The 14,297-nt window shown below is 42.5% G+C and overlaps 1 protein-coding gene across 1 annotated transcript in view; it reads left to right on the top strand.

Moving 5' to 3' along the window:
- SAMD12 (sterile alpha motif domain containing 12) overlaps positions 1-8,470 on the top strand; it is a 150,347-nt gene extending 141,877 nt beyond the window's left edge. The window contains exon 5 of the mRNA XM_009995368.1: positions 7,505-8,470. Coding sequence (XP_009993670.1) covers positions 7,505-7,527 — 23 coding nt within the window. The 3' untranslated portion in view covers positions 7,528-8,470. The remainder of the gene's footprint in view (positions 1-7,504) is intronic.
- Positions 8,471-14,297: the final 5,827 nt, after the last annotated feature.

Genomic DNA, 14,297 nt, shown 5'->3' with positions numbered 1-14,297 from the left:
TGACATTTAGGCCAAAACCCCTCTGTTTAAAGTGTGGCGATGCCCTTCTGTCCTGACTTTTAAAGATCAATTTCTACCTGGTATTGAATTTTTTTCTGCCACAAAGTACATTGGTCCTGTTCTTGATTTACACTGCGTGCACCTCCAGTGCAGCACCTGGGAGCACGTCCCAGCCCCGAGCACTGGTGATGGCTGCAGTGAGGGTGAGGATGGGGAGTGTGCCCTCTTCCTAGATATGGCCTTCCCTTGGGAGAGAGGTTGGGTTTGGAAGCAGCCAAGGCAATGGGAGGTACTTCAGCAAGGTCCTGTAATCTGCCCCACAGGGCCCACCTGCAGTGTATTGCAGACATTGTTGATATAACTTAGTTTGGGCCAGAGGGGACATTGCACAATGTTTTTAGTGGTAGAGTCAGTAGAAATAGGTTAATGATTGGACCTGATGATCTTAAAGGTCTTTTCCAAACAGAATGATTCTGTGGTTTTGCTCGGGATGACAGCAATCAAATATGGCATCAGCTCCACAGTGAACAGCCACTGTGATCTGAAAACATTATATACAGTTCTGTGCAATTGTATTTTAAGGAGCTTAGTTGTGTGTGATGCAAGAGGAGACAGGAGAATATGCAGGTGCTTTGGATAGCCTCCAAACTTAAATCATAGGAAAGGTGCAAATCAGGATAAACAGATTTTGCAACCAATCGGAGGGTTCCTGTGCAAAGCTAATTGTTACTCCCCAAAAACTGGAAGGACTGAACATCTCATGCTTTCTGAACCCTGGCTAGATATTCTTTGTTTCGTACCTGTTGTTTTTTCATTAATGACTTCTTTGCTTGGCTCTGTGGTCAATACAGCCTATGTCATTTCGGGCTTTGGACTTCACGCCTGACTTAAGAACCTCTACAATACAATTAGTCCATCCTTCATTTATCAAACCCTTCTGCAGAGGTAGCATTACTGGTATCTAGGGTCTCTGGTGGGTGTACAATAAGGTACTGTCTTAGTAATCACCATGGGGACTCTTTGAAGGTGATAACTCATTTTGATCTTTATAGTTCATTTTCCAGCCACCCAGAGAGAGACATTAAGTTTGATTTGTAGAGTGGCAGACTCTTTCAGATGCCTTTTCACAGCATCAGTTGTGGGGTGGAAGAGGATCTCTGCTTCTGACAGGACCTTCCTTCACAGCAGCACTCTGCCCAAGCTTGGTACTGCAGCTGGGAGAACCAGACCAGGAGGCCTTTGATTTGATTTTTTAAACAGCAATGGTGGTCTCTGTAGACCTTTCTGAGGAGGCCTAGGAGGAGTTCCTTGGTCTGGTCACAATTGGATTGATAAGGATGAAATGGTGACTTCTTTTTTCCTAGTCAACCCAGTGGAAGGCTATGATGGATTGTAAGACTGATGGTCCAGCAGATTTCACCTTCAGATGGGTGGTCAATAAGGGTCAGTTTCCCAATACAACCAGACTTTGAGGCAGAGTAGGAGAAGAAATTCTCTAAAAGCATGTTGAAGAGCCTACATAGTCAAACCCAGACTTTCTTTGGCATCTTTAGTCTCCTGCTTGTTCCCCTCCATGAAGTTGCAGCTTCCAGACCCAGACTACATATTCCAGAGCCTCCTCAAACCCTCCTCTTCTGCAGAGCTCTGACAGTGTGAAGCTGTTGGAGCTGGAGCCAGGAGCTGGACAGGCAGCACCAGTGCAGCCTTGTAACTCTCCCTGTGCCTAACTAGGAACTGTAAGGTGATGTCTTCTCAGTGACCTAGCTTGTAATTGAGGCATTTTGTTTGTGAAATGGTTGGACACTGTATCCGTGAGGACATCTTTTTCAGATGAGAGTTGAATGTTGTGCATTAAATGAAGTGATGGGCACATGCTGAACTGCAAGGCTAAAGCAAGTACTGAATGGTACCAAAATATTCTTTCTCTGTGCTCTGTTCAGTGCTCAGAGAAGTGCAAGAGTCCTGGGGAAAACACACTGATAACACAATGTGGTAATACAGGTAAAGGGTATATAAGGATTCATTTCTCCACAGAGCTAAATAAAGTTGCTTGTTCAACTAATGAAAGAGGGGGAGGAGGCTAGTTTTGTAGGCTTCATGATCTGTTTTTTGTTTTGTTTTGTGGTAAATGTATGTGTGCACACATGCAGACCTTTAGGTGGCTTTAGTAAGTATAATTTCTGTTTTTGCTTGGTTAATCACTTCACAGAACGGAAACTTTCATTTCAGGGAACCTCTCAGTAAATATCTGCCTAACGGTGGATAGTTTGTTCCACCTATTAATCCTGCATAAGCTCTGCATAAGCAGTGAGGGAGTTGTAGCTCCAGAGTTTCCAAACCCTTTTGCTGTAATACTTTGATTTTTCTAGTGAAGTTTTTTGTTTCATCTGATTATGCTCCTTAACTTAAGGCATATTTCGCTGAAAATCCTAAAGCATGATATAATGGACAGAACTAAATCCCAAATGCTTCTGTATGCTTCTGAATACGATAGGCATGAAAGTGTCCTGCAGCAGCTGCAGAAGAAATGCAAGGACAAGTTCCAGGTGATGATCAGAACAGCCACCAAACCATTGCAGGCCTCCAGGGACTGTGCGGTTGAGCCCCTTATTTGCCTGCTGAGGATGACACTTAAGGCCACGTCTTTTTTAAGATCACTCAGTTTGTACCCAGTCTCTTGAGAGGAAAACAATAGATATGCAAAGGCTCATGATACAGTGCAAATGGCTATTGAGAGCCACGGAGTGTGGAAAACCATCCGTTTGTGACAACATTTTTCACTTCCTGCAGAGCACCCCGCAAGGACCCAAGAGATTAAGAACTGATTACAGGCAGGCAGTGAGAGATATGCATGGTAAGGCATAAAGTCAGAAATCTCATAGGCATTTCCAGTTTCAGACAGCACCAGCTGAGACTATCAGACTCTTCAGCATCACATTCCTTTAAATTTTTCTGTTTGTTATAATTTCAGTCTCTAGAGTCGGATGCTGGTGCACAGCCAGTTCACTGTTCACAGAGATAGGTAAGCGTGCAGTAGATCAAGAGAATTTTTGAAAGAAGCTATAAACACTAAGGAAGTGGTTGCATGCACTTTTTCAAAATACTCTAACTGCTTGTTAGTTCAAGGAAATCATAGTGATCTGTTGAATGCAAAAGCAGTTTTTCTTTGTATGTTTGCAGCAGCAGGTAGGTGGTGGGGTGCATGAAGCATCTTGAGTAGGGATGAATGAACCACTTTGAAAGAAGAAAGAGTCTCTCCCAGGATTTTGCCTGGTTTTTGAACCAAACTTTTAAGCTCAGGAAATTTTCAAATGCTGGTTAGGCTCAGGCATAAAAAGGACATAATTTCTTGGGACAGATTTTTGTTCTGAGATTTTCAGATTAACACTGCTCATAAGGTGCTAAAAGTCTTTTTTAGATATTTTTCAGAACAATACAAGGGTGTGAGCTCAAGCCCTTTTGAGACCTACCCACCGTGAGTTCTGATTTTTGAAGGAAGGGGCAAGGAACTGAAAATTCTGCATAAATCACCTGCACACAGAGTCGACACGTGTCCTCATTTTGTTTAACTGAGTAAAGTTGCTGAGAGATTTGCTTTGGTAAGGAAGCTGGAGTTGTGCGTGACTCTTGGCTAATCTGACTATTTGAGGACATTGCATAGCTTAGTGAAGCACATTTTGGACAACTACATTTTCAACCCATTCTGTCTGAACCGTGTTCCACAGAGCAGCTGTGATAACCTCTGACTAATTGGCTTTTCAGAAGGTTACCTGCTGAGAGCATCTGCCATGACATCCACTCTCCCAGAAATGTTTCATCTCAGAATTGCCTGATGCAGGCCCAGCATCACAGGCAAAAAGTGAGTTTTCTCTTGAGTCAGAATACAGGGGAAAGGACTCGCCTGACCTTGTTGAATGTTCATCATCTGTCTTGAAGCACTGAGCATCCTGTCTAAACTACCTTTTGAAAGCCACCCTGAAGACTTCCTTGAGATGAGATTTGACATTGATCCAGACAGCAAATCTGGGAGTGAGCCAGGATCCCACATACCCACGTACTCACGGTGGCTTCTGAGGGCTTTCCCACTGCTTCCGGCAACGTCCCGCGCTGTGCTGTGCCCCAGCAGCCTGTGCACAGGCTGGGTGCCAGCTCCTGCCTCAAAGCCCTTGTGTGGGTCTGGAACTCAGAGTGAGCAATATACCAGTACCAGTACAGGAATAACACCAAGGAGTTTATTGTCTGTGAAGTAATTGTCTTCCATGCATCTCATTTGGGAATATTTATTCAGTAGCATATTATCAGTATTCTTCACCAGTATTATGGCAAGGGCATCAACAGATATTAAAACTACATCCAAGAGGATTAGGAGTACCTGGTTATGGGAGCAAGTTGTCCAGAAGAAGACGCATCTTGAAAAAAAGAAACACTGAACTCCTGTTTGCAGAAAGAGCAATTCATGTGACAGCTTCTGTTTGCTTTAAAGACTCTGCTTCTGGAGTCTTGTGATGATACATCGATGTCCCTGGTCATTTGAACAAAATCATCTTGTTTCATGGTTGGGTTTCATCCTTCATGACAAATATGTCCTAACTGTATCCTAAAAAAAAAGGAGGAATGAGGGGAAAGCAACATTTGTTTTTAATTCCATGTAAGCTTTTATAATTTCTTTGCATGGCCTCATTAATGAATATTTAATACTTGGGATTAGGATCACTGTGTTTGGTGCTCTAGACATGCTCACAGATCCACCTCTTCTGTCAAGCTACTCCAAAACTACAATCTTGGTTTCCTGCTAGGCAAGTGAACCAAAAGCAAGAAGAAACTTCCTTTCCCCCTTGGTATTTTTCTACCGTATTGACACTGCATTTGACAAGCAATATTAAATAACCTTCAAGACTGTAGCAGCTGCCAGGTCCTAGTAATGAGGGGGAAAGCAAGCAAGCCAGACCAAGACATGTCTGTGTGGGAATCTAAGAAAAATTGGCAGGCTTATCAAAAATGACCCACATCTCTGTTTCCTCTCTTGGCTGCTGGGTGTTGCATTCAGTCCATTGATTAATATGTCACTGCTGAACACAGGCAGCTGGACTGTGACACTTGCAGCAAGGCAGCTTGCTGGCTCTGTGCAGCCCCAAGGCTTCACTTGCTGCCTGTGTCAGCCAGGGCTGCTCTGAGGAGAGGAGCTGGGCTGGGAGGTGGACAGGGCAGGTAGGCCAGCCTTGCTTTGCCACCTCCTCCCTGCTGGCTCCAGCCTGCAAATGTTTGGGGTAACCTTGGATCTCTGGCACTGTTGACTCTGCTTATCAGTGACCTGTTAGGCAATAAGGATGTGCAGCAATAGCTGCATTTACCTAGAGGTTAAGAGCTGCTGCTAGTCTCCATCCAGAACGGTAAAGGGATGGTTTTCTGAAAGAGTGAAACGAAACTGGTGCAACTTCAGTCTCATTTCACCTGGGGCAAATGATTCCTGACACTGCCACTGCTGCCCTGTGGCAGCATTTCCCAGCTCCTGGTACCCTCCTCCTGTCATGGAGACTGGCTGGGATCAGCAGCTCCCCAAGTAGATAGTTTGTTTTTACATTAGCTTCCATGAACCTCACAGGGACACCTCATGCTCTGACACTTCAGTTATAGTTATTCAGTGCACAAGAAAGGGGTAGAAGTACAAATGGGCTGCCAGCTGTTCCCTTTTGTCAGTGTACCAAGTTCTTCAAAGCTAGTAATAGCTCTAATCAATAAGTAGCAAGTCTGCAATCATGTACAGAATATTATAATGTTGCAAGTGACATGAGTAGCATGAAGTGAGATACCTGTGGCCTTTCTGACAGGAAAAAAACTAGTAAATGGTGGTGGTGAATGTGTGCTGGACATAGGCATTTTTCTTAGTAATCCCGTATTGTAAATGTCCTGACCTTAGAGTATAAAGTTAGTCCCAGGAGAAGAAACCTAGCAAAGGTAACAGATGCTTGTTTTCTTTATCAGAAGCCCTCAGCTATGAAAACATGACAAAGAGATAATACTGCTAGGTTAGGCTGAATTAACATGTTTTTAAAGTGAATGAAAAATATGTCCCTTTTCCAGTTAGGAAAGAAATCACACAGTACAGCTGCTCACAAAAATAAAATACATCTCTGGCTTTGAAATGATTGTTGTCTTCCTACAGCAGCTTCTTGAAAATGTCAGGTGAGATTAGATCTGTGCGCCGGTGCGTCAGAAAGCGCGTGAAGCCCCTGCGAAGGGCGGTCTTCAGCTTACAGGCTGAGGCCAGGTTTTCAAAGACAAGTGCTCATTTGTGGTATCTTTTCAAAAACTTTAATTTCAGAGAGTGCTGGGTACCTACTGTTAGCAAACCAGGGTCCTTGGAGGAATCTCCAGCTGAGCACCAACAGTTACTTAGTTATGAGGAAGAGTAAGTGCTTCTAAAGCCCTGTCATCAAACGACATAGCAAGAAGAGGAGATGGGCTAGATTACCCCTAAATCTTCAGTTTACTTGCTCTAAATGCAGAGTTTAACAGAATTACTACTATTGCCTGGGACAGTGTTGCCAGCTGTATCCAGCTTCGCTCTGCTAGATGTCCCACATGACTCAAAGCTGTTGTGCTCCCTTTGTGGTGTGGATGGAGCTCAGGTTGGGATCAATCCCGTTTCTCCTCATTCATGGGTTTCTGCCTGAAGGGCCAGCTGGCTTATTTCAGACTTAAGCATTGTCAAGCCAATGACTAAGACAATGTGGATGGTTAGGGAATTTCAGCACGTGAGGTCTGACCTGAGGTCTGACCTGATGTAATTTGCCAGTTCACTCATTTTGGTTTTGTCCTGTGACTCTCTGGCTAGGCAGGGTATTTTCCATTGTTTGGGAGAGGTTTTCACATTTTTCCTTCTTTGCAGTATATGAGCTATTTAAACTCAAAAAAAGTCCTGTTTCTCTTTTGTGAGACAGGCTGAATCTGTTGACACTACACATATGGGAGTTACTCTCTAGTTCACCTGGAATCAAACACTTCGGAGGTGAGGTACCAGTTTTCCTCTCTCCAAGTTTAAAACCTTCTCCCTCGAGATTTCCCCTGTATCTTCAAACCTGCTTGATATCACCACGCACCTATTTTGGCATTTTGCAAAGCCTTTCCAGCATTTGGCTACCAAGCCCTTCAGTAGTTAATGCAAACCCAACCAAACCAAAGAGTCTGCTCTCTGGGCCTCAGACTAGAGGAAGAGGCAAAAATTGAAGTAAGATTTGTTAAATCATACAAGTGATTGCTGGTCTGTGCTTTATATTTGTCTAAGGAATTGATTATAGACTGAGTTTTTTGGTTGATGAGTAAAGCTCATTTAAAAAATACCAGGAACACAATATGTATTCTGTGAGTAGTTTGTCTTTATAGCAGATGTACATTTACTCACCTCAAACGTGACTTTTTTTTTTTTAGTTAAAATACATAGTATTTCCTTTGCTCTGTTCTATACTCACTGCCTGATTTTGTTCTTCTGTTTTGTTTCTTACAGCCCCAGCAGAGAGCTTTCCATAAGTATTTCCAGCCTCTAAAGCTGCTGTCCTGCCACTTGATATGAAAGTGAACTTTCCTTCATGAAAAAAAACATAATAAATAGCACTGCCAGAAGGTGACCATGGAGGATTGAAGACAAACTTGAAGTAAAATCAGCCCACTCAAGATGGTGCACTCTGGGAAGACCTGGTTTGCTGTGCAGTAAAAATGTGGTGCATAATATCCAGTGCTAATTTGTTGAAAAATGGTCATTGACAGACCTTTAGCTGGAAAATTACTTCCAGTTCTCATCACTGTGCATAACTTTTGAGTTCCCTTTAGGGGACTGTCTATGCCCTTCACTAGAAGTCCTGTTTTAGCATGGCAACTACTGGATTCTTTTATTATGTATGCAGATGGCATGATGTTTTAGGAAAAACTTACAGCAATTCTCCAATCTCAGTGGATATGTTCACAATATTACACCCTGATAGGAATGTAAATGTCTTGTATATGTTAGTTTTGCAGTCTAATGGTATTCTGTTAAACAGTATCAGCACTTCATATGTTCTTTCTGCACAGAACTAGCACAGCCCATATATATAAAATTGTCTTTTTTTCAAATACTGTGGATATGTTTCAGTATTTGTGCTGAAACTGCATCCAAACTGAAGTCCACTACTACCATACTTTCACTGATTCACAGTAGACTGTGTAGATAGATTTGCACGTGGCAGAGGTGTGACTTCTTTTATCAAGACTTCTAGAACAGCTGTCACAGAGGTAGCCAAGAACAGGGTAGGTTGAATGAGCTGAAGGACACTGTGTCTGTTCTCCCTCTTATCCACCAAATGACAAAAGGTTCTCGTTTCTACTCTGCCCGTGTGTTTTCTTGCTTTGTGAGGGAGAGGCAAGGGAGAGGACCTTTTTTAGAGATGTGTGTGACCCTGGGTTTGGTCTGCGATAAAACCAGAATAAACTGGAAGAATTCAGGTTCTTTATGCTGGCCACCATTTATGTTTTGGGTAGGGCTGGGGAATCATATTCCAAACCAAACTCTCTGAAGAAGGTAAGGTGTAAGACTACACTTCTAAGGAGCGAGACACTCCCTGTGGAGAGGGCAGACTTCTTCATTAACTTTTTCCACTTTCTATCCAAAACAGTATTTTGGTAGGAACTGGGAATAAGTAAATGGTTTCAATAAGCCTTTCAATATACTGTAGCAGGCTCAAGACTGTTGCATTCAATCTAAGCGTTGTTTTCTGTTCAGTCTCCCAATGACTGGCTTCATCTGTGGCTGTATCACAGCTGGCTGTGGTACTGCTGCTTCCGGCAGTGGAATTAGTGTCTGTCCCTCACATCAGGACCTTCTTGATGCACTCTTTACAATGAACTGATGCCATCAACATACTGAGGGGACTTGCCTATTTGTTCCTTCTTCCTTTATTATCAAAGATAGTTTTTTCTGTGTTTGAAGACCATCACTCTCTCCAGTCTAATACACAGGTGCTATAGGTGCCTTTAGAGTATATGCCAAACTGTAGGTGAGATACCAAAATGGTGTGAAGGTGCAGCCATGGAGAGAAGGTGCAGCTCCATCAAGGCAAAGGGACGTATTTTGAGGAAGCTCCTGTGTTATCATTCTTAAAAGCTATTGTAAGGTTCATCACTGGAGAATGGAAGGTCAGCCACTGAGGGTGCCCATACAACCAACAAGTATGTGTCACTAGGACTTAGAGGTTTTTTTCAGATGAGTGTGGGCTTAGGTTTCAGCTCTCCACCCTTCTCAGATTCAGCATGTTGGATGCTTCTATAGTATTAAGTCCAAAAGCAAATTCTTTTTTATTGACGACTATGTTCAGAAGATTTCTAATGATTTGGGTATTACATGGGTTTTCAGGTGGAGCTCACAAGAATTACAAAATAAGAGTCTACATTCTCTTTCTGAAAATCTTCGTCCCTAATATGAAATTAATTGATATAAAAATTCTCACAAAGACATAGAATCTTTGCCAATGGCAACATTTTCACTTTTTAGAACTTTTATAGGGTTGCAGGTTGGAATCTGGTACCAAGAGACCTGGCCGTGTGCATGGCACAGGTCCACTGTAAGCTTCAGCAAATTTTACAGCTCTTTCTGCTACAGGTTTTAAAAATGCACCCTGGCAACCAACATCAATTTCATGCTGGTACAGCAATTAGAAAAAAAAAACCAACACCTTAAGGTATTTTAAAAAGAAGTAGAATGCTATACTTCTGCAGAAGGAATTATCTCACTATCCAGTGAAAAGCGCTGAAATAATTTGAATGGTAAAAGAAGAGTTGATCAGAGAGTGTTATCTTAAAAGGGTGTATGAGAAGAAGTTGGGTTAGGCAGAGAGCCACTAGAAGCATTTTTTTCTATCAATGTTAGTTTTGAACATCTTCCAGTATATGGGCATGAATTTAGATGTGTGCACTTCTCCTGTTTAAACAGTTTGTTTTAAAAGCTTCCCTGGATTTTAGCTACAGTGACCTAGAAAAACAGTGTTATAGGCCCTGAGAAATGTGAAAATCAAGTCCAGACCCTCGTGTAGCCAGACTTGGTGAGAAGTCTGCTGTAGGTGCCTGTTGGACAAATCTCCTTTGTAGCTGGTTGTAGGTCTCCATCCTACAGCCAGCCTGTGCATGTGGATAACTCCAAACATTGTTCCCCCAAACCCATGACACTTCTCATGTCTGTAACTGTCTGCAGGAGCCATAAGGAAATAACTGTGCTTTTTGGCTCTTGTTGAACTATTCATCGTGTTTGGATTTTTAATCACTGTTATTCTCCCAAAGTGGGCCATGCTTCCTCAGGGATATTTATGAAATTGTTCTCCATCTACTGAACAACTATCTGGATCCCAGCATATTCTTCTGAAAACTTTTTAATATAAATAAACATGTGGGAGAGATTTTTGTTATTATGAATGGGGGCAGGTGCTGTGTTCTCGGAAAGGCTGTTGAGTGCAGACAATCAAGTCTGTTGCATTTTTTATGCTGAACACCTTGTTAATAGCAGACACATCCGCTTTTGCCTGGGTCGCAGGAACAGTTCAGGGGAAAGAATCCTTTATCTCTAGTCAATAAATCATTTATGTTAAGAGTGCCAAAGACCAAGTCAACATGAAAGGTAGCAAATAAGTTATTCCAGCAAAGGAAGTGAATTTAAATATGCTCAGAGCCATTAGTTCAGTGCAAAAGAGTAGGAGACTTAACACTGTTTTCATAAAACAGCAATTATCAGCCCTGTGGAGACAGATAAATTCACAAAGGCCAGTGCAACTGTTACACTGATGACTAGTTATTATCTCTGAAACAAGCCAGTATTCTGGCTTCTCCCTGTGCAGACCTTCCTCCTGTGCCTCTCCCTGCTGCTGCGCTCGACTGGTTCTTTGTGTGGAGAAAGGTTGCAGCATCAGGCAAGATGAAGAAATGCCAAAAGAGACTCAGCCATCTCAAGTGCTTCAAACTGTGAGAAGTCCTGCACTAGAAACCTGACAGAATTGCTTGTCCCAGAAAAGACACTGCAGCTGAAAGCATCCTTTGCACTGGTTTGTTGTTTTTTTCACCTGCATGGCTTCTGTGCCTGACAACCCACCATTTATTCTGTTAAGGGAAATGCAGCCTTCCAGAAGGGGAGTTTGGAAAAGCTCCATGAGCTCTTTGGTTTTGTCCACCCAGCTGCATGGCAGTGCTCTGCTGGTGGGCTCATCCCTCCCTCTCTGTTCCTAAGGGGAAGTGTTGTCACTCAACAGCAGCTGCAGCATTGCTGAGGAAATCAAGCCATTAAAAATTACAAAACGCTGGGTTTGTTTTGCCCTGAATTTTCAGGAGACCCCTGGCAGACCTACACTGGCACTGCTCCATCAAAATCACCTGAGAAGTGTTTACTAATGCCAGCCATGGAGCCAGGCCTGGGGTGCTTTTTTGTTATCACTAAAACTAACCTCCCTCCATCCCCCAGAAAGCCACAAGATCTCAATATTCAAAATTGTCTTAGGCAAGCAAAGTAAAATCCTGCATCTTTTACATCAGTTCCCTTTTAACAATTAAAATCTCTGCCATCAGAGTCTCCTTGAACAGCCCCACTACAGGACTGTACTGCAATTGACCCTGGTATATATAGACTGTGGTCAATAAGATTTTAATTTAAAAAGAAAAGCTCCTCTGGTATGATTAAAATTGATGGGCAGAGGGGGAAAGTACTACCAGCATTAACTGCAACTTCCTATAGTAAAATCTGGGAGAATTACCCGGAATGCAAAAAAGCCTCACCAACATAAGGTATGGGTGATTAGGCAAGCTTATGAGGATAAATCAGCAGGTAAGAAAAGTAGGTGTTGGATGAGGGAAGCTAAAAAAATGGGAAGTCAGTGGCCAGTAGGTTAGGGCTCGTCAGACCAAAGACTTTACATATATCTTAATAAATACCATCATAGCAAAGCAAAGTCTGATGTTAGGCAGGCACAGCACAGTGATTACTCACAGTACATGCAAAAACCAACAAATACTCTTGTTTGGTATTTGAAGGAAGGAGTCAGATTGCACACTAAAATGTAATTACTCCCACTGCATTAGTAATTACGGGTAATATTAAGCATCATTTTTAAATTGGTAAAACCATTAACTGAATCCGGAAGTGATGGAAAACTTGCCTAGGACTCCTCAGAACTGGAAAACATAAAACAAGCTTCAAGTGACAACAAAACCCCAGTAATTCAAGAGAATGAGTGGATTTGATCCAGAAAACAAAAGGCTCCTTAGTTTCCTATCAGTCTTAGGCAAAATCATGGGAAGGTTGATACAACACAATCATGACAGCAATTAAAAATTTATAAAACCCTCCAGATTATTATTTTTTTTTAAATGGAAATGTATCATGCCAAATAAACTCACTATCATTTGTTGTGATATCAAAGGCTTATTGATAAAAGAAACTCTGCTGGCGTACTATACTTAGCCTCTTATAGATCATTTGATTCTGATAAAGCACAAATAACACAAAATGAATGCTGCCCATATTAAGTGGATTAAAACTGATCACAGGCTAGATCACAAAAAATAGCTGTAAATATGAAATTAGCATCAGTGAGAGTATTTCTAATGAGTTCCTCCCAAGGTATGGTCTGTTTTCAATATTCATTCCAGGGCAAGAGAAAATTATTGTTGGCAACAGCCAGTGGCAACAAAAACAGGTGAATAATTCACATGGTGAATAATGTTATGGAGCAGGTCAGTGGGAGAGAGTAACCTGGAGGACAGCAAGGTCAGAAATGCAGGAGAAATGGCAGCAAGTCCCACGTAGAGTATGTCTAGAATAATATAGTGGCTGTAAAGTGAGATAAATAATCCATTCAACATCAGCCCCAGAGATGCTCTTGCCAGCTGGGATGTGGGACCTGGCAGCAGTGATGCTGTTCCAGTTTGTTGGGTTGCTGCCCGTCTTTCAAAAGCAGTATTGACAACTGGGAAAGATTATTTTCAATAGCTCCTAGTGTCGTTCAAGGGCAGGAAAACAGGTCTTATTATGGTGTCAGACTAATGAAGCTCAAGCTATTAATTTATCAGAGGCAATTTGAAGAGGTGACTCCTTCTCTGCAAGTACAATTTTTTACCTGGGCAGTGAAGTGCTGTCTGAAGGCAGGTTGCTCTTTTATTTAGAAGAAAAGGGAATTATGTGCTCTACTGGTTGGATACTGATTTCAGGCTGGAAATTAAGTGCAAATGCTCAACAGGGAGGATAATTACCCACAGAGACAACTTACTTCGTTACCTGGCATGTTCTCCATCACATAAAGTCTTTAAATGTATGCAGAGTATTTTTCTAAGTCAGTAAGCTCTACCTCAAACTGAAATCCAGGCTCAATGCAGCAGTTACTGGGTGAGGTTATTAGGTGTGTGTTATGCAAGACTAGATCATCAGATGTAAACTTCTAAATTAAAAATATCTCAAAGTTTCCGGTATTACAGGAAGGCAGGGCAACCTATATCCATTTTTTTCACAGAAAATGTTCTTAATTTAAACAGCTTACATGAACAGAGCTGGGCTTGCCAGCGTTTATTCTGAGCATTGGAAGGTCTGCTTACATGTGTGGGTCCTTCTGCACGTGATTAAAGGAAGAAAACCAGACAAGAAAGGACAACACAAGCCCGTGGACACATAGAGAAAGTCTGTTGCCTTGCATTAATAACAGCCTGAGACAAGATGGTGCACTAAAATGTTGGGGCCAAGTGGAAGTGTAGTCTGAGCAAGGAATAACAGCTGTGGGCTTGCCTTTTAATTAAGAAGGTGGCATCTGGCTGGCAAGAAATAGATTTTCCTGCCTTTAACAAGGGGCAGAGAAGCTGTGGTGCTGGTAGAGAATTATATTGTGTCTGTGCAGCTGAACATGAGCGCCAGTTTCTTGCTTTGAAGACAACAAATTGTTCCTCTGCCCTGACGAGCCCCAGTGGAGCTGGTTCATGAAGCCCTAGAAGTGAAATGACTTCAGTGGGTCTACCCAGAGAAATGAGGGTTGCTCCGGGCACTGGGGTTTTGGGCCCTGTTGGCTGCTTTGAGTGTTGAACCTTAGGAGCAAGCAAAGGAGCGCTGGGCATCTGGCTCAGGTTTCACAAAGCTGCTGTCAGTGGGTGCAGGGCAAGTGCCAACTGGCAGAGCCACCTTCTGCCAGCTCCATCAGGGGGAAGGGGGACAGCACGAGCTGGGAGGTACAGGTTGAAGGAGTAAACAGCTCAGGCAGAAACCATCAAAGCAACACTTGCTGCAAATTGGTATTGAATCGACATCA

Source organism: Chaetura pelagica, unplaced genomic scaffold (genome assembly GCF_000747805.2).
Source record: "Chaetura pelagica isolate M959 unplaced genomic scaffold, ChaPel_1.0 scaffold53, whole genome shotgun sequence".
In the NCBI taxonomy this organism is placed as follows: Eukaryota; Metazoa; Chordata; class Aves; order Apodiformes; family Apodidae; genus Chaetura; species Chaetura pelagica.
Note: the sequence above shows the minus strand (reverse complement) of the source record. Positions and strands in the feature narration are given on the sequence as shown.